Here is a 25,169-nt window from a genome sequence, read left to right as displayed (position 1 = left end):
GCTCAATGGTAATCACACGATTTTCATATTTCAATTTAGTACAATATCTTTAAGTGACTCGTGACACTTAAAAGAACACCATGAAAAAAATATATATTATTGTAGTTTATAGTTTTTGATTAAATAACTGAAACTATTTGTCTCTTCTAATTTTTAATTTTTATAGATTTAAACTTATATTGCAAGAATGCACGAAACAGAACAAGCCTTGCTGTTTCGGTGAATAGTTGTTGAGCAGACGGTACACAGATGTTATATATGTATGTGATGATTCATACTGTCTTTAACCTAAAATAAAGTTCATATTTTATTTACTGGGAAATGATCACGTAAATTTTGTGCATAAAAAGAATTCAATCAAATTATGCGTATCATTTATTATAAATCCTTCTTATAATTTGCATTTACTTTTGCAACAATGGAAAAAGAAAGGTAATTTAATTTTTCTTTCTAATTGTATGTGCTTATTTATAAAAATATAATTAATTTCTACGTTTGTCAATTTAAAATTATACGCAATAGTGTAATTATTATTTAACAAATATCTTTTTAAGTTATTTAATAATATGTTATGTATTGTAAATAAATCTATCAGGTTTACAATGCTCCTTTTGGATTCAGGAGAAATATTTTTTGAAGATTATAGTGTTCAAATGAAACTTGTTGATAATTCTACTTCAGAAGAACAAACATGGAGAGATGGAAGATTAAAATTCTGTTCAAAATCCTTAGTATTTGTAAATAAAGATATTAATCAGCCTTTAATTAAAATTCAACTCAAAGAAACTATAGCTATTGATCAATGTCAATCCAACAATGATCTAGCAAAGTTTGTATTTTTAACTTTTAATATACCACTATAATAGTTTACTTGCATTAACAATCTTTATTTTATTTACAAGATGTAGCAATATATTATTGGTTCAATGCAAACAATATGTGAAAATGTTGGAGAAAAATATACTTGCACCATATAAATTCATACACCAAAATACTACTTTTCATTTTTACTTTAATTATGCAAAAATAGATGATTGTCTTCCACAAATCCTACAGTTATTTAGAGCAGCTACTTTGCCAACAGCTGAACAAAATGCAATGGTATATTTTAAAATCATTATGTATGTTATTATACTAAAATCTTTAAAATAATGTTACTAAATTATTATTCTTATGTAGATTATGGCGATTGTACACTCTCGACAATCTAGAGTATCATTTGATACATCATGGTTAGGAGACTTATATGAGCAGGTAGTGTTAGAAACTCAAGCAAATAAAGTGTTGCCTCTTGTTATAAATCCAGGAAGAATACTTTTAACAACTTCAAGAATTTATTTTCAACCTTATAATAATTTAGACCAAGTATGTATTTTATAGTGTCAATGATAAATAATTTAGGCAAGTTATTAAAAGAATAATTTTATGATTTTAGCATCCAGTTTTAAAAATACAACTGAATGATATTATTAATATTAATAAACGACGATTCCTTCTAAGCCAAATTGTAAGTATAGCTTTGTATATCAATGTCTAATCATTGTAATTTGATATAGATATTTTAAAATTGTTTTAAACATAGGGGCTTGAAATAAAGTGGTTACGACAGCCTGAAAATAAAGTTGAACATCTATTTATATCATTAAAAACTCAAAATGACAGGGATGAATTATACACAAATTTATTAAATCAACCTACAGTTTCTTTAGAAAGAGTACCTCAGGATCAAATGACTATGAGGTGGCAAAATGGTTCTTTGTCAAATTATGATTATCTCTTGTACATTAATAGGTAACTTTTATATTAATAAATAATTGAAATATTTAATTGTACAGTTTAACTTAAATATTATTTTTCAGTTTGGCAGATAGAACTTTTCATGATTTAACTCAGTATCCAGTTATGCCTTGGGTATTACAAGATTACACATCTGCTACATTGGATTTAAATGATCCTAGTATTTATAGAGATCTTTCAAAGCCTATTGGAGCTCTTGAGCCAAATCGGTTAGAAAGATTAAAGGTGTATTTCTTTTTTGATATGCAAAATATATATGTCAGGAGTGAGATAATGGTGTTATTATGTTTTAGGAACGATATTTGGAAATGTCAGAACCAAAATTTTTGTATGGTTCTCATTACAGTGCCCCAGGATTTGTATTATTTTATTTAGTACGAAAATATCCTCAGTACATGCTTTGTTTACAAAATGGAAGATTTGATCATCCAGATAGAATGTTCAATAGGTATGTGTTTTTTTTTTAAATATGTGTTGCTACGATTCTTTGAGAGTATTAAATTTATGAACGTTAAGGAAATATATATGTTGTTGACTCTAGTAGTGATAATAAATGTATGTGTATAAAATTTTTGGTTGCACAGACAAGGTAAAATTTTATGGTAATTGCTTATTATACTGTAAAAATAATTACTTTGTCGACTCTGCAGAATCGATTTTTTGTTTCACTCTTACCAACAAAAACACCTAACAGTGTAGCTGACGTTTGGAAAAATGTTTTGGTGAACATGTCTGACTTTAAAGAACTGATCCCAGAATTTTATGACACAAACAATGGTGGTGATTTTTTAATAAATAGTTACGGCATTGATTTTGGATATCGACATGATGGAACAAAAATAGGAGATGTACAGTTACCACCATGGGCAAATGGTATGTGTTTTTTAATTCATAAGAAATAATTATTTGTAATTTAATACGAATTAGTTATCAAATTCTAGGACCAGCTCATTTTGTACAAGTATTAAGAAATGCGTTAGAGAGTGATTATGTTTCTCAAAATCTTCATCACTGGATTGATTTAATTTTTGGATATAAACAAAGAGGAATTGAAGCAGAGAAAGCTAATAATGGTAAACTATTTAATTATAAAAGTTAACGTACAAATAACGTTTATTTTATAATATACTGCATTTCAGTATTTTTCTATTTATGCTATGAAGGAGCAGTTAACTTAGACACTATTAAAGATATTAATGATAGGCATGGTTTGGAGATACAAATTATGGAGTTTGGTCAAATACCAAAACAAATTTTTACTTTACCACACCCCAAACGTTCTATACTTACTCTGCATAAATTGCATATTAAAACTACTTCAGCATCAGTTGCAAGTGAAACAGGTATATGATATATAATCTCAATTTAAATAAATTAAAGTTAATGAAATATAAATGTATTATAAATATGTGTAATAAAAAATAATTTCTTTCAGAAAATAAAGAAAATCCTATAGAAAAGACTTTTGAATTACATGAATTAATAATGTTTCAATCTCATAAAGAAAGTGTAAGTAGCATTATCATACAGAATAAGGAAGAAATTAATGAAGTAATATCAGTTGGACAAGATGGAATGCTTAAATTATATAGTATAAAAAATAAAAAATTAACACGTAATGTATCTTTATCATCATTATCACTTTCCTCTTGTGTATCATATTATACATCTTCTCATCGCAATATATTAGTTGCCGGATCCTGGGACAATTCACTGTAAGCATGTTAAATAAATATTTCATATATATATCTCACTCTTTTATTAATTAATTTTTTTCATAGGATATTTTACGATATTGAATTTGGTAGAGTAATAGATATACTACAAGGACATGAAGATGCTGTTTCTTGTTTAGCATTAAGTGATAGTCGTAAGATTATTATCTCTGGTTCATGGGATTGTACAGCAAAAGTATGGAAAAGTTATTCTTCTGGGACAAAAATTAAACCAGCTGAGTGCCTTATTGCACAACTAGATCATGATTCTAAAGTAACTTGCATCAATATATCAGGGTAAAATTATGTTTCTTATGGTTTGTAAGTAATATTAAATAGTATGTTTAAAAAATCTTTATTGGTGGAATATTTATAGAGATGAAACATTATTGGTATCTGGCACAGAAGATGGAGAAATTTTTTTATGGAATATGGATACATATCATCTGCAATTTACTGCAAAAGGTACATTTCATGATAACTATCTTCTCGATTTTAAAAGGCATATTCACTTTATTTCCTTTTCTACAGCACATAATTGTAAAATAAATGCAATGGTGTTTGATCAAGAAGGAAAAAGCATAATTTCATGTGCAGAGGATAAAATACTAAATATAATTGATATTCATACAAGTACTCAGATTTATCGTACAACTATAGAATACGAACCTCTAACACTAACATGGTTCAAAAGTTTTTTATTAATAGGAGATAGTAATGGTAATATTAATGTTTGGAACCGCCAAGGAGCAGTTTTTATTACACAAATACATTGCCATAATGGTACAGTATTCTATATATTAATACATTAATTCCTTGTATTTACATTGGAATATTCGATACTTAAAACTTAATGTACATATGACTTTACTGATAATTAAGAATACAGTCATTTTTTAGGTCCAATTAATACATTATCGGTATCAACAGAAAATAATATAGTCTTAACTGGTGGAAAAGACAGGAAAATAATCGTATGGGATTGTAAAAATGTATAATTCATATTGTAATATCTGCAATGTGACTGAAATATTCCTTAGTTATAAATTTCACTATCAGTTTATAGCAAAACTTTTCATCTTAGTAGATATAATATAGCAGGAAAGCTGTATCTAATACATACATGACATATTCATTTAGAATTGTTGTGATATTCGTTGAAAGTCTAACATTTGTTGCATATTATAATATTTTAGCATATTTTATGTCATACTGTTACACATTCCTAACAGTTTATAAAAAGTCTCAAATACAAACATTATACATATATTTAAAATACTGGTTCTTTAACATATTCTTTTTGTAGACTTGAGTCTACAACAAATTTTTATACATAAATTTATACATACTGATATGTAGTACATAGTTTTTATAAGTTCTTTGGATGTATTTCATAAATTTATTTCCTAACATTCAGTCTTATTCTTTTATGAAAACATAAATCTAAATACAAAGAACATAAAATTAATTAAATAATAAAAGTAATTTGCAACTGTATTTATAAATCTAAAAAAAGTAAATAAAAAATAAAAACTTGCAACTTAATCTACAAAATGTGAACATAATGTGCGTTTTAAATTATATGTAAATTGAATGTTCAATATTCATGACTTTATATTCTTCATATAGCATATGATGTCATATTACTTCGAATACTTTCACTAATGATTGTAATTTCAATATTGCTAAAGAAAATAAATTCTATTTATTTTGGTATACTTTCTGTATAGTTTTTTCACGTATGTTTAAATAAACATTTCATAAAAATAAATTATGTAATACAAATGTTAATTGTGTAACCTATTATTACTACCACTAATTTTTCATATATTCATATACACATACTTGTTTGTTTTATTTATTTTCTTCTATTTACTACTATTTATTTGAGTGATCCAATTCATTATTTAATGATAAATTTGAATCATCCAATTGTTTCAACTGTTCATATGTTATAAAAAATATGATATTCCATGGTCCCATTCTAAACCAAGTAGGTACAAAACCCTTGTATAAGGCTAAAAATCCTTCATTTTTAAAAGTCTACAAAAAAAATAAAATCCGTATAATATTATTAAAAAGGACAAAAATATATGTACATAATATTTTAAACCATATATACCTGTACAAAGCAATCTATACTACCATTATAAATATGAGGTGGTAACATGCCACTTGCGGTAGGTATCCTTCTTTGATTCATTAAACGTGTCTGTAACAATTTCATTTAAGTAAAAAATACAGATGATAAAATATTTACTAACTATACTTACACGCACAACATCTATTGGAGTAGAAGCTATTGCACTTCCCATACTAGCTATAAAACTGGACCTGAAATATATAATTACATGTATATGTAAGTATGCATATGTGTATATTCAATAACAATTTTGAAGCCCTGTTTCATTCTACCAAATTAAAGCAACCCTTATCCAGGCTCTTGAAATTCAAATATACAATGTGGTATCTACAATATTATAACTTGTAAAAAAGATCTGTATGGTATATTTTAGAACTTACTATAAAATGTTCAATGCGTAGAAAAAATATACATAAAGAAAATAAAGAAAACAAAAGTAAACTATGTGTTCAATCTTGTATATAATTCTGTAAATAAATTTGCATGAAATGGTAAGTGAAACGATTGATTATGCAATTCAAGATGATTAGACATCTGGATAACAGTTTTAACAATTTATATACAAACAAGAAATATTAAACATAACTTCCACTTTGATTCTCTGTGGTCATCTCAATGTCCACGTACAGAATGTGCCCATGTGCACCACAGTGTGAAAGAACCTGGAAATAAAATTTTTCACTTTTAGAAAAATGTTACTTCCTTTTTAATTAAGTATAAAATCACTATATTATTAATATTGCTAAGTCAAAATTATTTGAGTTATTTAATTCAAAATTAAAATACAAAAAATTTTGTTTGTTAGTTATACATATTTATCATGTGTATATCACCGAAGTCATAGGATAGAAAAATTTAGGAGATATAATAAATAATACTAATATTAGAAATTATAAACATTATTAAAAAAAATTGTAACATAAAATAAACAAGATATGTTTAGATATACTCACATGACATCACATACTGTAAAAGATCACATGAAATATGTTTGCTTTAAAAACATTATTGAACATTTGTTAGTATGATAATGGAGTGATAAATATTTTGTGATAAACAGAAATAGCCCAGATAAGAGTTTATTTATTATTTACGTATTAATATTAAAAGAAAGACTAATACACAATTTATACTTGTTTTCAAATAAACTATTTTTAATACAATAATATACATCTATTTATATAATGTCATCAAAGAACAATATAAAATTAAATAAAATATATAGATACTGTTTACTTACACAAAATGATTACTAATACTATCTCCCAATAGAACCATAAACTTTTTTTTACTGTAATCATATATAGGCAATTCTACAGCTGCAATAATTGCTGCTCTTTGAGCAGTAGGTCCTACACCCTGCATACAAATTTTTGTGTATAAAATTATGTAAATATTGTTAAAATTTATATTTATTAATTTACGTACCCTCCATAAACCGCAAATACCTTCATGTTGATATACATCTTGAAAACAACCAAACAATGTTAAATTTGAGTTAATTCCAGTTACTTGCATACGAACTTTAACTACATCAGTTGGATTAGCTATAGCACTTGAGATAGCACCAGCTAATGCAGCACATATAACATTTATAACAACTAAATCATCTGTTTTCCACTTATCCATAGCTGCTTTTTTTAAAGAATAATAGGTACCGAATTTTATAGTTCCATAAGTAGCTTGCCTTAAAATAGCTGAACTAATCCTATATAATAAAAAAATTAGTACTAATAAAATGATCCTATCTAGTAGCCAAATGAAATATTGAATATATATATATATATATATATGTATGTATATAAATCAAACTTCTTTTTACCCAGAATATAGAGCTTTAAAACCCTCTTGTTGTGATATTTGAAATAAAGCATCTGTCATACCAGAATATTTTAGATGCGCATATTTTTGATCAAATTTTTGTCCTTGGATTTGAAGACGTGTTTTTGTTGTGTCTAAAGGAAAAGTACCTAACCAGAAATATATTTATAAAAACGATGAGTAAATAAGTTATTGATAGATAATTAAACTTTTAGAATAAAATTATTGTAATATAACACCACATACCTAATTCTGCAACAATCGAAGCTAAACCCCCATAGATAAAAGGTTTCCAATCATTCCACTGACTCTCTCCCATTACAACGTTTAGCTTATGGTTAATAGATATAAATTACTTTTAACACAATAAATTTGATTTGTAAATTTTATAATATGATTTGAAATATTAATATTATATTTTATATGAATATTAATATTAAAAATATTAACGACACCGTGTATAAAATGACTAAAAAGCTAATGAAATGAATGCATTCCAGTAAGATTAACTGACTTTAAAATTATTTTTAACACTGCATTTACAGAAATACGAATAAACAATACAAAAAACACGTGTACATATATTTCTTTATGAAACTAATATAAGATTTTTTATTTAACATCAATCTTCTAAAAATGTCACTATTGTAATCACAAACAGTATAATCAGTAAGTATCTATATCATGAAGTTTACGTAAAAATAATAATCAATAATAACAATTAATTTGTTATATCAGTATTTTTATTTTAATTGGAAGTCTGCTTAGCCGACAGATATATTGACTTGCATCATTTTTTAAAGGTGTTCAAAAAATCTGTATATTAGAACTGAAAGCTACAACCAATCATTGTGAATGTAGTATATATAGTCTGTCCGTTCGAGTGTCACTAGTCTGCAGCCAATAGTTACAGCCGACGATCACATAAATAAGTTTTAATGCTCATATACCGAAACATAAGTACAAACAGTTCGAAAATTGAATCGTGAAAAATCAACATGGAAGACAACACATTCTCATTCTTGCAAGCAGTAGAGACGAGCAGAATGTCTCTGCAATAATATCCATATATATATACACACGTGTGTTGACATGCACAGAACGACCATGTTGATTTTTCTTGTCTACCATGTTGATTTTTCACGACTCAATTTTTGGATAGTTTCTTCTATGCTTTCGGCATGGAAGTGTCCAGAATTCAGACCTATTTATATGACTGTGACATTGACGACTGAACTTTATCTTCAATTATATTTAAACATGTAAGATACATATAAATTACATAGTTCTGTTATAAAAGTAGTAAGAAAGATATATGCTTTTTAATACAAACTAAATACATAATGGAATAAATGCCATTTTTTAATTGAAATTGAAATCCCGTTATATTAACAAAATTTTATTTCATAAAATTTGTACATATGTAATACAATTAAAATATATTAAAAGTTTGATATAATTAAAAAAATATTAGTTCATCCTTTAAGTGAAAATAAGAAATATTATTTGATAAATGCTTATTTACAATACATTATATATTTCACCTTGTTTTTCTTGTTTTTTTTCTTTTTTGTACAATCAAGTGCACATATATTAAAAAATCATAAATATTTATCTATAACACAGATAAATTTTTTTAGCTAATGGAAGTTGTAGAAAAAGTATGTTACAGCATTCATAAATGTAAAGTATCAGACTTAGTCAACTCGAACTGGAACTCTTGTATGTATTGTTGTTTTATTTTGATAAATATATACCTGTGTTAAAATTGCAATATCAATTATAACTTGAAGAGTACCACAAACTTCAAATTGTATTGGAGCTTCTCTTATAACAAAATAACATGTTTTAAATGCATCACCTAATGTCCACATTGCAACCATAACAATACTGAAATTAACAGAAAAATTATTTACTTTATGAATGTTATTCAGGTATCGCATCTTGTTATTAAATTATAATTTTATACCTCATTCCATTAGTTGATTTATTAAAAAAATTACGCAAAAATTGTGGTATTCCAAGCATAGCCTCTGTTAATACTGCAAGTAATCCTATGGTTTCAACAAATATTGGTACATCCACTAATAAATATGTTAGAATTCCTATTAATACAGCAAATAATAGCATAAAGTCTAAGTAAGATTGAAAATCTGTCCACTTCCAAAAAAAATTTGCATCAAAATCTGTTTAAATTAAGATTTAACATGAGTTATAATTTGAAAATACATTATTGTGTATGTTAAAAATTTATTTTCTTTTCTCTGTACTTAACATACCTGAAAATACACGTTCTCTAACTTTTATTACTTGATTTCTGCTTTGTACATTTATACACAGTTTAATCATTATAAACATAGTAACAATCATGCATATACTTTGTAATAAGAGAGGTATTTCATAATGTTTCCCAAACCTGTAAAAGATACAGACCTGTATTAGTATGAATTGATACAACACAACCACAAATTTTTATATTAAGTAAATGTACAAACCAAAAGAAAATACGTAATGTATTAGCTATTAAAAGTGTAAAGCATACATAAAGGGAAAACCCTTCCGCACTATCCCTTCTTTTAATTTCTCTATATTGTGGCACATAGGGAATAATACCACCAAATATTATTGCTCCAGAGGCGACCCAGTTTGCTATATCTTTAATGGATAATTGCTCATAGACATTATACATTGTAATAACTTTTTTTTATTTGCATATTTTACTATCTACGATTCTTGGCACACGCCTAATTTTAGGTTATGACTCCAATCTTTTTGGACATCATATCATATCTGCTACGAATCATTCAAATCAAATAAACCTGCGATAGCAAAAGAAATGATAAGTCACATACATAAACACATACTACTTAAAAAATGAAATATGTAAGTACTTACATACTTACCGTTATGACTTCTACACAGCATTTATTTTTACTAAAATTAAAGATATTGATAAATCCATGTACATACCTATATACATATATAAAATGTATTATTATGGTTATAAACATTAATAAATTAAAAAATTGATATAAAGTTTAGTTATCTGCTGTAGATAACAGAATTATGATACAAACATAAATTCAAGTTATTCAATCATAAACAAAATATAGTCACAGACAAAATACGTTAGGTATCTTTATAGAAATATAGTGCGATCATAAATTAACATGTGCAGCAACATCGATTGATTCCGCGGAATTCAGGATCGTATGTGACTCTTACCGTTGTAGAATTACAAGCAATAACATTAAAAAGACTGTAAACTAAGTGTAATTCATTTACTACTGAAATAATTGTAAATTCTGTTTATTATTTATAATAATTAAAACTCTGCATTTTAAGAAGATTGTATCTTGTTTATGATTAATTTCCTTTTTTCAATGTTTAAGTTCAGAACTTAATTATCATTAATTTTATATGTATATATATTGTATAAAATATGAGTACGTAATATAGATTAATGAATACATATATGTATATATTTACAACAAATGTAACTTATAATGTTATGTCGGAATATTAAACAAATAATTAAATTGTTTCAGGCATAAATTGTTACATAATTTATATGAGATAAACTTTGTAGTCATATCTAGTACGAAGTAAAGAATTATATTGTTGCTTGGTAACCATACAGTAACAACTTTAAATTTGTATGTATATGTTACGTACCTCACAGTATTTTATGTGTAATTAGTAAGGTATAAATTTTTGTTAGTGTTGTTTTATTAATTGTTTAGCATCTTTTAACTATTTTTTAAATTAGTACATCAAGTTAGAAATAAGATTCAAAATAGACAAGTAATAATATTATAGTTTTGAAGAAATGACAAGATGCAATAAGAGTGAAGTTAATCTTAAAAGCACTGGTATGAAAAATGTATTTTTTTCATTGTTCCATATTTTCCAATTTGATCGAAATATCGATGTTTTATATTATTTGGGAGGATATATATTTTACAAAATTCTTTTTTAACGCGTAAATTTATATTGCATATAGCATACAATCAAAATGGACAAAATTATTATGAACAATTAACAGCATATAACTCTATGAGCGCGCACTTACGACGCATTTTACTGGCAAAATGTGTCGTTGATGCTAGAAACAGAAGCTATATACGTAAAAAAAAACAAATGTGCAAACAAACAGATTGGAAACCACAATTTGTAAAAACTGAAATTACAAATAACGTAATTGATAAATTGACGTATGATGTCTCATATCATCCAATGGTAAATTATTCATATAACTCATTTCTGATTACTGAGAAGTTTGCACGAAATATAACATAGGAATGAAATTATAAATTATTCAATTCAAAAATTATAAATTATAGATTCAAATTATCCTTTAATGATTAATTAACAGGATTTTTTAAGAATGAACTATGACTCAAAGTATTTCTGCCAGTGTGAAGCTCGGAAGTACTTTACTAATCCTTTATCCGATTATAATGAGATCTGTTCACGACCAAAATCTCACAGTCATGTAGTTTGTCCAAGTTCATCAATATTTAAAACAGATAGTTCGGAGCCAGTTACATCAAATAGTAAAAATATAAGAGAACAGTCTTATTCACAATCAAGTAATAGTTGTAGAAAGATTTTTAATTCTACAAGTGTGGAAACTGCATTAAAATTTCAAGATAGGTGAGATAAAATTTTGCAATAGAAACATTTGCTTCGTTATTTAAATTGACTAAAATTATAGGTATTTGTTATTGATAAATTATTTGTTACCGTAAAAATGTATATAGAATAGAAAAAAATTCGATGTATTATAAATCTACTTGTGATTATTTATCACAAAACATCAATCATCTTCCATCAGAAGATAGCACATCAAGAAATCATAGAAATTATGAAACCGCTCAACTATGTACTGACTTCATTGATCAAAAAGTACATATAAAGGATGAAGAAGCGAAATACACAAAATTTATGTACGATATTACACATGAAATAATACTCAATGGTTTGTATACTGATGAAGAGCTACAAGAAGTATTTAAGAAACACACTGAAGAAAACAAAACAATTCTAGACACGGTCAGAATAATATCACATACTATCGCTTAAGTTTATAAAATAATGTTAAATGCATAAAATAACAAACTTTGTGTTTCTAAATAGAAGCGAATGTTGTACGAGATTTATCAATTAAAACTTGCTTTAAATATATCGGATAATTCAGAGAGAGAAGAATTAGAAGATCTTGTATATGCTCAGCAATTATTAAATATTTCTGAAATTCGACCACTGATGCCTGCAAGAGGTCTAAATGAAGATAGAGTACTTAAAAAATTAATGTGGTATCAGAAACTAGACGAAATCAGGCGTGATGCACTAAGCGCTAAAAGTAAATCGGTCATATTGATTGATGCTAATCCCGAATTACATATAACTGAGAAAGATGTTCTAACGTCACTAATAGAAGCTGATATCAATCCCGAAAAAGCTCGAAAAATTTGTAGAAAACTTTTTTTTAAAAGCAAATCATTGGTTTGTTCAACAGATTAAATGTAATATGTAATTTACATATATTGCCTTATTAACATAATATTTTTTTAGAACCAAATGATAAAACCAAACAATGAATATGGAATGGAAGAAAGCAATCAATTTGATACCAATTTAACAGAATCTTATGATTTAAACAAAGTAGATGAACAGGATAAAAGTTCTGTGACTGATGATTTTGTAACAGAAGGACATAAAGATATACAAACGTAAAAAATAATAGTCATATGATGCTGAACTATTAAAATAAGTAAAAATTCATAAAATATATTCAATATGTAAATATAACAATATTCGTTTTACAATCAGGAAAAAAAGATTAATATTGTTATTTTTTCTTTTATTACTAAAAATAAGTATTACATTTCAATTTATCATTTTATCAGTTTTTTAAAACTTTCTTCAACATTTCTGTTCGTATTATTTTAACACAAAATAAAATATATAATGGAAAAGTATATGTTACAGATGTACATATTATATAGTTACAATATATGTGTGTGTATCAAATTTGTTCGTGGTATTTACTCTTCACATATTCCATGTATATATCTCATAATTATAAACATATGTTTATACATTTTTACAATCATTATATTTAATGCATACATTGTACATTGGCTATAAAATTATAAAAATTATTTATCATTACTCCTATTAAATTTTTTTTATTAATATATGGATATAAATGTTCATTTGTACTTTGTATACAAATTACTTTGTGCTTACTTATAATAAATTTACATATATATAAACAATTTATAACGTTATCTAAAACTTGTCTGTAAAAACCAAAATTTATTATAAAGTTAGGTAATATACCTAGCAAGTAAATTTAAAAACAATCACACAATTCTCAATTAAGAATACTCTTTCAGTTAAAAAATATAATTTTTATCTCATATAAATGATATAAAATTCATTCTCAATTTAAAAACTTAGTAAAAGAGAGATCTATAATAAATATACTTAAATGATATCTTTTTGAAATTCAATGCAGTAACACTATCATCATGTTGTAGTTCAATAACAATTTCATTTTTTTCTATTCAATATGAAGATAAAAATAATATAGGAGCCATTTAAGACACTTTTAAAGCATGCTATAATAATAGTTACAATAATAATATTTACTTAACTATGAGAAAATAATTAGCAAGTTCTCTATATAAAAATGTGACCTCTGATCAGCTATAATATTTGGAAAAGTTTGAAGTAATAATCTCTCCTTTTATCAACTACCATCTGACGCATTTGAAGAAGAATCTTCAAGTTCTGGTGCATCAGGACTTCTGTTTAAAATACTTAAGAGATCTGTGACATGCCTTATAGTAAAATCTGGTTGTGGATCTCCCCTTAATAAGGGTGGTTTATCCAATGTTGGAATCCAAATTGTACACCCTAGACCTGCTTCTATTCCACCTATATATGGAAAATAATAATCTTTTAAACTGCATCATTTTCTTTATAATGTTAATTGATTGAAATAACATTTTCAAGTAAGATTATTCTACAATATTTGAATGTAATATTTTCTAATAATTCGTAAATAATTAATGCGCGTGATAAATAAAATATGACAATAATGTAGTACCCAGGATATCAGTTTCCAGTTTGTCACCAACCATTACACAACTATCTGGTTTAACATTTAAAAATCGGTATGCTTTTCGAAATATTTCCCTTTTGGGTTTTTCCCATGGTAAATCTCCTGATACAAGAATTATATCGAAATATTGTTCTAGTGAAAGTTTTCGTATTTTTTCCCATTGTGCATTAGATGGACCATTTGTAATCAAACCTAAGAGGTATTTTAACCTCAATTGATGCAGCATAGAAACTATATCTGACGACAGAGCCAAATAATAATATCGTAGACATAACCATCGCTCGTAAATTTTTTTTGCTAGATATGAGTACTTTTCTCCAAGTGCTCTACTCCATAAAGTTATACGCCAAACATCCAAGGTGTGAATTACATTATCAGGACATTTTCTAAAGAGCTTCAAATATGTTGTTGTAATCTTCACAGATATATCTTCAGGAATACCATATTCTTGTGTTAGTTCCTCAGCCAACTGCAGATAAAGTTAGAATACCACCTATTAGACATTTTTTTCACTTTATAATACATAAATCAAGCAATATTATAAAATAATGAACAAAATATAAAGTACGCACTAAAGGAAAATGAATGATTTCCACATTCAACATGATCTATAGTATGTTTTGATAACTGGGAAAAATGATAAATGTGAAAAATAGATTTTATAAGGAATAATTGACATATTGAAAGTGAAAAATAACCATTCATTGAATGTGGATTTTGATGGCTGAACCAAGCTCTTGGGAGAAAGGATACAAACGATCAGTTAGGAACTTAGGTCACTTAATTCAGTTTTTGATGATTACCTAGAAAATGCATTGATTCATTGAAATACTCGAGCCGATTAGTGGACACTCGAAGTGGCACCCGCGGTCGTTGCTGTAATCACAACAAAATCAGTTGTGCCAACAACAAATTTATATTACTCCAACCCTAAAAACTTTACTCAAATGGTTGTTGGATGTTAACATTTATACCTATTTTTGCAGATTTTATGCCATGTATTAAATGCAATATAAGGGATAATTCTCACATGATTGAAAAGTTTATCTAATGTAATTTTCTAATATTAAAGTAGGGAATAATTTAAAAGATAAAATACTTTTAAAAACAATTTCTTTAGTAGAAAGACCATTTATTATTTTACAAAGCCATTTGTTATACATAAGCAATTTTTCATATATACATTCACAAACTGTATTAATTCCAAATTTAACTTATACAAATTTTCTAATATTTTATAAATTAATATAAAATGTAAAAATAGTTTTTTCTAATATATATTTCAATATTTAAATTTCTAAATCTATTTAACTCATACAAACATTTAGTAGCTCTTTTGCTTGCCAGAAAGCTATTTTCAGACATGATTACATTTATATCTGATCTGTGATTGTATACAGGTTTACAAAATTTTAGCTAAACTGAATCACTAAATCAAAATATGAGTGTTATTTTGATGAAATAAGAGTTATTAATAGTTTCTTTCATATGCAATATAGCATAATATAAAAAAGGAAACATGTGTAATACGTATACACAAACAAACATATTACTTAACAACATAAGAATGGATTAAGTATCTTGGCTATTCTATCAATGTACAGATATATAGTACTTTCATTTAAAACATGATAATAAAATATCGATATAAATTTTTGGATTGTTTTTAATCTCCAAAAAGATGTTTTCCCAGCTCCATCATACGATGATTTCTGCATACTGTTAAAGCCCCACATTTCTTCAAAACAGAAGCAACATTTTCATCTGCTTTAACTAAATGGCACAAAAGATCTTCAAAAGCAAACTTTACATTTGGCTGAAGACTTCCTATTTTTATTTTCTTGAGAATCTCAATAATTTCTTCTGCCCAACCTGACTCAAGAGTAAATTGTGAAAGCCAAGGTATAACTTGTAACACCCCAGCCATTGTTTGCATTCCAAGAAACCATAGTTCCATAAGTTCCATCCATCGCTCTTTATATGACATAGCAACAACAAGTTCAGTGGGATCATTGCTTTCATCAATTATATATGCATCCCACAAAAATCTTATAGTAGCCTGAATATATCGACATATAGAAAAATCATTTTTCTTGACACGTGTTGCCTGTTGCTTCAATAACAGCAATCCCAAAACTGCAAGATGACCGTGCAATACTAGATTTTCAGGAATTTGTTTAAGTTCTGGGAGATTATTGAAAATAAATTTTAATAAAGAAATAAATGTTGGTGATTCTTCCACTAATTTTGCCTCTAATACAGTAATGTTCATTAAAACATTGCACACAGAGACCATGGCCACCCTTGAATCTTTGATTGCTTCTGATACATGAAGGTCTAAATCTTCTTCTTTTTCTGGTTCTTTCAATGCTTTTAATCTTTCTGATTTTGGTATTGGTGGCTTTTTATGATGAACAATTGTCCAATGGTAAGATAAACATTCAAACAGGACTTCCTCTTGTTTGTGTTTAATTAAAATTTTTCTAGCATCTTCTTCTACAGCTAAATAACACAATGCTGGTAATAAAAGTCTCAATAAATCAATTTCACTTAAAGGATCATGAGTAACTAGTTCTCCAGATGATGTTGCTTCATCGCTTTTAATTTTAGCATTTGCTTTAGCCTTCTCTGACAATTTTCTATTTCTGTGTGCATAAAATGTGTCATTGGCTACTGTTAATACATATGGTAAAACTGCATAAACTTGAGAACGCATAGCTGTTGTTTCCTGAGCAAGCCATGCTGCTAATACTCTTACCACAGCACAAATAAATATTTTTTCTTTGACATCTGTTATTTCTTTCATCTTAGATACTGCTGTAAGTAAACCTATAATTGCAGCGAAGGCTCCCTTTAAAACAGTATATAATGACTGTTTTTCTTTTTGGTCTAGGTCCAATTGATCATTAGTAATATATCCAAGAGAAATTTCAATAATAATAAAACAAGATGTAACTAAGTCTGCATTTGCCATTATAGTTTTTAATTGTTTTCCTTCCACTTGCATTCTAACTTCTATAGATGCCAATTGAATCAATAATAATAAAAATACTTTTGGTTTTTCTTTATCTAATAAAGTCCATTCTGCTCCCAATAAATCTAGCATGACAGAAGCAAGTTTTAGTGCTGGATCGCGTTGATTTTTGCCTATCTTTGATCCAAGAATATCAGATAAAGCCTTGTGAATGCTAGAAGGCCAAGATTCTTCTTTAGCAGTTTCACTAATTATGTTTTTTCTGCAGGACATTAGTAAAGCTTGCAAAATTGTACATAACTGAAATTTTCTTTCTGTATGATCTGTTTCAAAATCTAATGCAATCTTATTTATAATAACATGGAAAGGTGCAGTATCTGTTGCATCCCATGCTTCTGGACCAAATCTCTGAACTAAAGTAACTAAAATGTTCAAAGCTTGGTCTGTCTGAAAGCTTTTTTCTGAATAAATATCACACATTTTTGTAATTGCTTTCTGTTCAAGTAAAACTTGTTGCCCAGGAGAATATTGTGCAATATTTTGCAGACAGGTATATGCTTCACTAACAATAATTAACATATTATCATCTGCATCTTCATCGGCTTGCGATATAATTTCAAGTAATGCAGGTATATGAGTAATCATGTCAGGATGAGAAGCTAATTCTGATTCTCCACAGAATGCAGAAAGTATAGACAATGCTACAGACTTATATACTTGTGGAGGACAATCCACAGGAACTACTTCTGTAGATAATAATTTCGCTAAAAATTTTTTTCCAATAGCTTCAAATAACACTTTTTTTTCTGCTACTGTACAATCTTTGCTATCCACCAATTTTGTTATCATAAATAATGCAGCAAATTTTTCTGAATCAGTTTCAACAGACTTCAAAATAGTTTCATATTTTTTCACGTTCTTTGAAATACTCATGGCTGTAGTTTATGTTGTTATAATTTAAAGAAAAAAAATATCTATTTTTATAATCTACAAGTATTTTTCTACTTTTATTTTTTCTCGTACGATGACAAACTTCTAGATGCAATTCACAAACAATTCCAGAATTTTGATATTTACTCAGTAGTATTTAACAAAGATTCACTGAGATTTGCATCTTTCACATGTCACAGCTAAAAGCCAACTGGCAGTACTCCCAGATCAAGCCCCTTAAAACTAGCCTTGCCCTTTGACACACTCACTTAGTCAGACAGAAATAAAGTTGTACTATCACAAACATTAATTCCACAAACATGTGTACATTAACATTAAAATATGAATTATTTTCAATACAAGGTTAGCAGCGTCCTTCAAAGAATTGTTTTATTTTACTGTAGAAATATGATATATTAACTGCTTATGTTAAGTTTTGTATTAAAGAAAATAACATAAAAAGCTGTTTAGAATAACCACATTTTACAAAATTTCGTTGGAAAAGAATTTTGAATGTACACATAATTCTACCATTCTACCATAACCTTCTCCACATGATATAGCATGTGAATGTAATAGTACAATTAACTGGTATCTTAAGATCGTGAATCGTGAATATCTTCAGTAACGTGCTTACACGCTTTTTCTACGTTCTGTTGAGTGTCTGGACAGTGCAGTAGGATCGGTCGAAAATAACCGTCCGAGAGAAAGCACTATATCAGGGAGTCAGCTCGTATTACACAGAAGCTTCTATTTTCGTACCATCTTCGTATCCAAACGGAATTGAAAGATTAAACGTAAATGTAAATGTAATTACTACGAGATACTTTTTTTTTGAAACAGTAAAAGAAGTACCACATAAAAGCAAAAAAAAATATGTATAAAATTATAAGTAAATTAGCAATATGAGCGACTTTTCATTTAATTTCGAGAGAAAGATTAACTACAGTTTTCGCGCACTCTCTAAGAAAGACATACACACACATATGTATTTCCAGTATTTTAACCAATACTGACCGTTTATATACACGCATACGGCTTTTAATATCAATATAATTTCAAATATTTTAGCATACCTTTCGACATGTTTGATTGTCGCCCTTTCTAGTCTCGATGAGAGTATTGTCCAGATCAAAGAACACAGCGCTTATAGATACATTGGATGAACAAAAATGCTTCTCATGCAAAGTCGCCATTGTCATTGGAAAAGTAAATCTTTTGTTAATTCAACGATGTTTCAATGAAGAGTCGCGCATAAAAACATATAATGTTCATATAACGGTCTCCTTCTGAAAACACTCTAAGGATAAATATACAATTATTTTAATGGTCAGATGTCAGAACAGAATATATCTGTCTTGTCTCGACCTGATGCCTTTCGTTCTTGTCCTGTCCTGACCTTTTCCTCTTCCTTGATTTCTTCTCGAATGAAGAGACATCTTTAATAGAAATTGATATTGATCGTCGATAAATGCGTGATCTAGCTTTTATGTGTATTTATATTTGTGTACATAATTCTACAGATTTAGAGTTAATGATAAATAAAAGTTTTCTTGTTTTCATTCATTTATTTCTTTTTACATAATTATTAATATATTTATTTCAAATAACAGGTATCGATACTAACACAATTGTTAAATACGATATTGAAGATATTGAATAAGTTGAATTTAGTATAAACAAAATTACGGATAAGTTATTATAAATTATATATTTTATACAACAACATATTATAATTTTAGTGCTAAATATTACGTTATTTATATAAATAAAAAGCAATGATAAATAATGCAAATCGTGTAATTTAAAGACACTGTAATATTGATGGCGCCAAAGTTAACACTTGTTTTTCGATTTTTCAGGTATATTATATCTTATTAAAAAATGACAGCTATGGCAACCACAGCTACTCTTCAAGGAGATGAAGAATTTGAAGAATATAATCCACAAGCAAAATTAATAAAAACCCTGGAAGTACGTTGATTCTTTAACCTGTATCATATTCTTTTTCCTCGTTTTTTTAATGTTTGTATGAAATAATTTATATCATTTATAAAATTAAATTTAATATTTAATAACTGTGTTATTTGTTCAGGGAAATGGTATAACAGCAGGAGATGTAAAAAAGCTGGAAGAAGCTGGCTACTATACTGTGGAAGCTGTAGCCTATGCTCCAAAAAAGTGCTTAATTGCTATCAAAGGTATCAGTGAAGCTAAAGCAGATAAAATTTTGCAAGAAGCTTCCAAACTTGTTGTAATGGGATTTAAGAGTGCTACTGAAATTCATCAAACTCGTTCCAATATTGTTTTTGTAACAACTGGTTCCAGTGAATTGGACAGACTATTAGGCGGTGGTATCGAAACGGGTTCTATTACAGAAATATTTGGAGAATTTAGATCAGGAAAGACTCAATTATGTCATACGCTTGCTGTGAATTGTCAATTACCGATAGATATGGGTGGTGCAGAAGGAAAATGTCTTTACATAGATACAGAAGGAACTTTTAGACCCGAAAGGTTAATTGCTGTTGCTGAAAGATATAAGATAGCAGGGGATTCTGTATTAGATAATGTGGCATGTGCTAGAGCTTATAATACAGATCATCAAACTCAATTACTAATTCAAGCTAGTGCTATGATGACAGAATCTAGATATGCATTATTGATAGTAGATAGTGCAACCGGTTTATATAGAACTGAATACTCTGGAAGGGGAGAATTAGCTGCTAGACAAATGCATTTAGGTAGATTTCTCAGAATGTTGCTCAGATTAGCGGATGAACATGGTGTTGCTGTTGTTATAACCAATCAAGTTGTGGCACAAGTTGATGGTGCAGCTAGTATGTTTGGTGGCGACCAAAAAAAGCCTATTGGTGGTCATATTTTAGCTCATGCAAGTACTACAAGATTATATTTACGTAAGGGTAGAGGTGAAACTAGAATATGTAAAATCTATGATTCACCCTGTTTGCCTGAGAGTGAAGCAATGTTTGCAATAAATGCAGATGGTATTGGTGATGTCAAAGAATAATACTATATTTTTCTCCTTTAAATACTTATGTTTATAAAAGAAATTACTCTAAGATGTGTTTTCCAGAAAATATAAAATAGTATTTTTATTTAATTAATGACACTCTTTAAGGATATATAATTTGTTTTATTATACAAAAATATTGAATAAGTAGAAAATATTGTTATATGATTATTGAGCAACATATGATCTAATAAATGTAATAAAAAATATCAAATGTATAAAATAAGACAGAAAGTACTAAATGTATAAAGTAACATCAAGTATATAGTAGTAATTTAATTTGTTTATATTTTTTTAAGTAAATATGTACATTGTAAAAAGAATAAATTATATATTTGAAAATTTCAAGAAGTTGTTTGCGACCTATCTCAATAAGCGGTAAACTTTTAGTGAATATAAGAACTAGATTATCTAGGAAATTTTGGTAATCGTTTTTACAGTAGGAAATATATATAATAAATTAATACTTAGCAGACAACTCTTTAATAATAAATAGTTCAATTGTGTATATTGATATAAAAAATAGTTAGTTGCTTTTACATAAATTGCACCGCGAAAGAAATATATTGCAGATGTGGCCATTTTATCGACAGAAGATTGTTTCACAAACCGTGCTTAAATATTTTCTACGGTTTTTTTCATTTAACATTAGTATTAAGGAAAGAAGAGTAGGATTTATAATTCTAAATACGGATAAAAACGTTAAGCTTTTAAGAAATAATTTTGTTTCAAGGTTGGTTATATGTAGCGTCACTTTTATTTCACAAGATATGTATACGTATACATATAGCATATATATGTATAAAAAGACAAATTTTTCTCTTTGATTTCCTTCTTAATATTTCTGTAGAACGTTATAATTGTAAAAAAGTTTTCTGAATTTATTGACTTAATGATTGTGTTTTATTTTCATATATACATAAATTTATATATAAATTCTATAGCGTAATCAATAAATCTATTGTTTTCTTTGCATTCCAGTGTGAAATTATTATCTACAAAAATGAGTGAAGATATTTCCTTGTTTACTTTACCGAATAACCAACCAATAATTGCTTTAGAATGTGATACTGCATTTAATGCATTAACAAAAAAGGAAAAATTATATGCACATTATTTAAGTCAAGCTGCATGGAATGGTGGTCTTATTGTATATGTACAAACTTCCCCAGAATCACCATTATTATTTGCCCTTTTACATAAAATTTTCTTATCTGAAACAATAAATGAATTGAAAAATTCTGCATTTAATGCTGGTGTTAGTGAAGATGAGTTCACAGTAAGTTTATATATAATATGTGGAATAGTAATTTTAATTTTTAAAGGTAGTTCTTAACATTAATTGTACAATTATACTATACTTTTAGGCATTTTTAGTATATTCTTGTGGAATCTTTGCAAATGCTGGTAATTATAAATCTTTTGGTGACAGCAAAATAATACCTAACTTCCCTAAGGATAAATTTGAAGCCATAATAAAAATTTCAAAGGCATATGAAAATAATCCCAAAGACATTGAAGAAATTTGGAATAAAATTCAAAATATAATATATTCTACAGAAGGAAAATTAAAATCTTTGGGATTAGGTGAAAAAGGGGTTACAACTTATTTCTCTGCTAATTGTACAGACAAAGATGCAGAATTAGTTAATGATTTTATGCAAAATAAAGGACTAGAATCTTATAATGCCAGATGTTTTAAAATAGCAAATAAACAAAACGATTCTGAAGGTTCCAAAAACATAGATATATATGAAATCAGATTAGCTTCTGTGGAGATCAATGATAATCCTAATATTACATTGTCAGAAGAAGTATTTAAAAATGCAAGATTTAAAATTACAAGAGGAGACTATAGCAAACTTTTGATTCCAGTTGTTGATAATATTCAGAAAGCAAAAGAATATGCTGCAAATGAAACTGAAAAGAGTATGTTAAATAAATATATACAGCATTTCAAGACAGGATCTTTACAAGATCATAAAGATGGATCTCGTTTGTGGATTAAGGACAAAGGACCAGTTATAGAAACTTATATTGGTTTTATTGAAACCTATAGAGATCCAGCAGGTCAGAGAGGGGAGTTTGAAGGATTTGTAGCAATGGTAAATAAAGAAATGTCCAAAAAATTTGCTACATTAGTAAGTAATGCAGAAAAATTTATACCAAAGCTTCCTTGGGCCAGAGACTTTGAAAAAGATGAATTTCTAAGGCCTGATTTTACTTCATTGGATGTTCTAACATTCTCAGGATCTGGTATCCCTGCAGGTATAAATATTCCAAATTATGATGAAATTAGGCAATCAGAAGGATTTAAAAATGTTTCTTTGGGTAATGTAATTCCTGCAAATATGAAATTAGATGTACTGCCATTTTTATCTGAACACGATCAAACTCTAATGAATAATTATAGAGTAGCTAGCTTTGAAGTACAAGTTGGTTTGCATGAACTTCTTGGTCATGGAACAGGTAAATTATTGAGGAAATTAGAATCTGGTTTATATAATTTTGACATGGGAAAAGTAAAAAATCCTTTTACTGGAGAACCAATAAATAAATTCTTTTTACCTGGTGAAACATATGATTCAAAGTTTGGGTCAATGGGATCTTCTTATGAAGAATGCAGGGCAGAAGCAGTTGGATTATATTTATCTTTAGAGAAAGATATACTAAGTATATTTGGACATGAGAATTCTAAGGCTGATGATATAATATATGTTAATTGGTTATCTTTATTATGGACTGGTTGTGCAAAAGCTTTAGAAATGTATCAACCATCTACTAAGAAGTGGCTACAAGCTCATTCTCAAGCAAGATATGTCTTACTTAGAGTTTGTTTAGAAGCTGGCAATGATTTTGTTAATGTTATAGAATCTGAGCCAGGGAAGAATTTATTATTAACTGTTGACAGAACGAAAATTTTGACAGTTGGTAAAAAAGCGATTGGAGAGTTCTTAACTAAATTGCAAATTTATAAAAGTACAGGTGACATTGAAGAAGCCAAAAAAATGTATGACAAATATAGTGAAGTACCCGAAACAGGTCCGCATCCATGGGCACATTGGAGAGATATAGTTTTAGCTCACAAAGAACCACGAAAAATATTTGTACAATCTAACACATTTGTAAATGGTTTGTATTCATATAATTATGTACATTTACTATAAATTCTTATAATATTATTAATTTATGTATCATGGTACAGGTGAAAATGAAGTACAATTGAAAAACTATGAACCCAATTTTGCTGGAATGATTCAGTCTTGGATAGAAAGATTCCCTTCTGCAGATGTTTCACAAACACTTATTGAACTTGCAGAAAAAGACAAACAACATTTTACACTGGACAATTAATCAACTACTTAATACTAACATTGGCCAGAAAAGATATTTTTTTTATTATGTATACTGTAATGTTTATATATGTATATATGGATAAGAACCATATATATAATTATGAAAAAAATAGTTTATTGGTTTTTAATAACTCTAATGAATAAGAATTTTATATAAAATAAGATTTGCATGTGAAAATATCAATATTTATGCATATAACTATCTGAATAACATGAAATATATTTGTAAAATTATACAAACTACATAAAGTTGTTTTTATTATT

At 27.4% G+C, this 25,169-nt stretch overlaps 8 protein-coding genes across 11 annotated transcripts; 4 read left to right on the top strand and 4 right to left on the bottom strand.

The window, feature by feature from the left end:
* Nucleotides 1–132: 132 nt before the first annotated feature.
* LOC117231119 (protein FAN-like) lies at nt 133–4,924 on the top strand. The gene is made up of 16 exons (XM_033489223.1): nt 133–432; nt 596–829; nt 903–1,101; nt 1,180–1,365; nt 1,436–1,507; nt 1,583–1,791; nt 1,860–2,022; nt 2,091–2,245; nt 2,492–2,670; nt 2,739–2,870; nt 2,937–3,140; nt 3,233–3,512; nt 3,579–3,809; nt 3,889–3,977; nt 4,044–4,295; nt 4,413–4,924. The coding sequence occupies exons 1-16, from the start codon at nt 419–421 to the stop codon at nt 4,508–4,510; spliced, it is 2,697 nt and encodes an 898-aa protein (XP_033345114.1). The 5' UTR covers nt 133–418; the 3' UTR covers nt 4,511–4,924.
* A 270-nt stretch (nt 4,925–5,194) lies between these two features.
* LOC117231122 (mitochondrial uncoupling protein Bmcp) lies at nt 5,195–8,463 on the bottom strand. 2 transcript variants are annotated; one of them, XM_033489226.1, is made up of 8 exons: nt 8,445–8,463; nt 7,723–7,807; nt 7,478–7,625; nt 7,084–7,363; nt 6,896–7,014; nt 5,786–5,846; nt 5,635–5,724; nt 5,195–5,555 (listed from the first exon to the last, which is right to left on the bottom strand). In XM_033489226.1, the coding sequence occupies exons 2-8, from the start codon at nt 7,793–7,795 to the stop codon at nt 5,391–5,393; spliced, it is 936 nt and encodes a 311-aa protein (XP_033345117.1). In that variant the 5' UTR covers nt 7,796–7,807; nt 8,445–8,463; the 3' UTR covers nt 5,195–5,390. The 2 variants fall into 2 exon arrangements, with proteins under 2 accessions (XP_033345117.1, XP_033345116.1); XM_033489225.1 differs by lacking the exon at nt 8,445–8,463 and adding an exon at nt 7,932–7,969.
* Nucleotides 8,464–9,042: 579 nt separating this feature from the next.
* On the bottom strand, nt 9,043–10,468 carry LOC117230979 (solute carrier family 66 member 2). 2 transcript variants are annotated; one of them, XM_033488985.1, is made up of 5 exons: nt 10,380–10,468; nt 9,972–10,131; nt 9,756–9,892; nt 9,446–9,662; nt 9,043–9,366 (listed from the first exon to the last, which is right to left on the bottom strand). In XM_033488985.1, exons 1-5 carry the CDS (start codon nt 10,399–10,401, stop codon nt 9,174–9,176), a joined length of 729 nt encoding a protein of 242 aa, XP_033344876.1. In that variant the 5' UTR covers nt 10,402–10,468; the 3' UTR covers nt 9,043–9,173. The 2 variants fall into 2 exon arrangements, with proteins under 2 accessions (XP_033344876.1, XP_033344875.1); XM_033488984.1 differs by lacking the exon at nt 10,380–10,468 and having other exon boundaries at nt 9,174–9,366; nt 9,972–10,278.
* Nucleotides 10,255–13,269, top strand: LOC117230978. 2 transcript variants are annotated; one of them, XM_033488982.1, is made up of 7 exons: nt 10,255–10,359; nt 11,025–11,348; nt 11,480–11,715; nt 11,852–12,132; nt 12,240–12,531; nt 12,616–12,984; nt 13,054–13,269. In XM_033488982.1, exons 2-7 carry the CDS (start codon nt 11,306–11,308, stop codon nt 13,213–13,215), a joined length of 1,383 nt encoding a protein of 460 aa, XP_033344873.1. In that variant the 5' UTR covers nt 10,255–10,359; nt 11,025–11,305; the 3' UTR covers nt 13,216–13,269. The 2 variants fall into 2 exon arrangements, with proteins under 2 accessions (XP_033344873.1, XP_033344874.1); XM_033488983.1 differs by having other exon boundaries at nt 11,025–11,132; nt 13,054–13,268.
* A 600-nt stretch (nt 13,270–13,869) lies between these two features.
* LOC117231041 (N-acylneuraminate-9-phosphatase) lies at nt 13,870–19,969 on the bottom strand. Its single transcript, XM_033489091.1, is given in 5 exon segments — nt 13,870–14,424; nt 14,597–15,080; nt 19,592–19,739; nt 19,741–19,815; nt 19,884–19,969. Coding segments are annotated over 5 exon segments (966 nt in total). The 5' UTR covers nt 19,955–19,969; the 3' UTR covers nt 13,870–14,236.
* Nucleotides 15,715–19,585, bottom strand: LOC117231035 (neurochondrin homolog). The gene has a single exon (XM_033489077.1). The coding sequence runs from the start codon at nt 18,516–18,518 to the stop codon at nt 16,278–16,280; it is 2,241 nt and encodes a 746-aa protein (XP_033344968.1). The 5' UTR covers nt 18,519–19,585; the 3' UTR covers nt 15,715–16,277.
* A 14-nt stretch (nt 19,970–19,983) lies between the features above and the next one.
* LOC117231040 (DNA repair protein RAD51 homolog A-like) lies at nt 19,984–21,656 on the top strand. The gene is made up of 3 exons (XM_033489090.1): nt 19,984–20,128; nt 20,378–20,489; nt 20,611–21,656. Exons 2-3 carry the CDS (start codon nt 20,400–20,402, stop codon nt 21,544–21,546), a joined length of 1,026 nt encoding a protein of 341 aa, XP_033344981.1. The 5' UTR covers nt 19,984–20,128; nt 20,378–20,399; the 3' UTR covers nt 21,547–21,656.
* A 440-nt stretch (nt 21,657–22,096) lies between these two features.
* On the top strand, nt 22,097–25,027 carry LOC117231034 (dipeptidyl peptidase 3). Its single transcript, XM_033489076.1, has 4 exons — nt 22,097–22,282; nt 22,531–22,828; nt 22,917–24,681; nt 24,755–25,027. The coding sequence occupies exons 1-4, from the start codon at nt 22,122–22,124 to the stop codon at nt 24,901–24,903; spliced, it is 2,373 nt and encodes a 790-aa protein (XP_033344967.1). The 5' UTR covers nt 22,097–22,121; the 3' UTR covers nt 24,904–25,027.
* The last annotated feature ends 142 nt before the right edge of the window (nt 25,028–25,169 follow it).

Source organism: Bombus vosnesenskii, unplaced genomic scaffold (genome assembly GCF_011952255.1).
Source record: "Bombus vosnesenskii isolate JDL3184/JDL3185 unplaced genomic scaffold, Bvos_JDL3184-5_v1.1 scf7180000013270, whole genome shotgun sequence".
Lineage (NCBI taxonomy): Eukaryota > Metazoa > Arthropoda > Insecta > Hymenoptera > Apidae > Bombus > Bombus vosnesenskii.
Note: the sequence above shows the minus strand (reverse complement) of the source record. Positions and strands in the feature narration are given on the sequence as shown.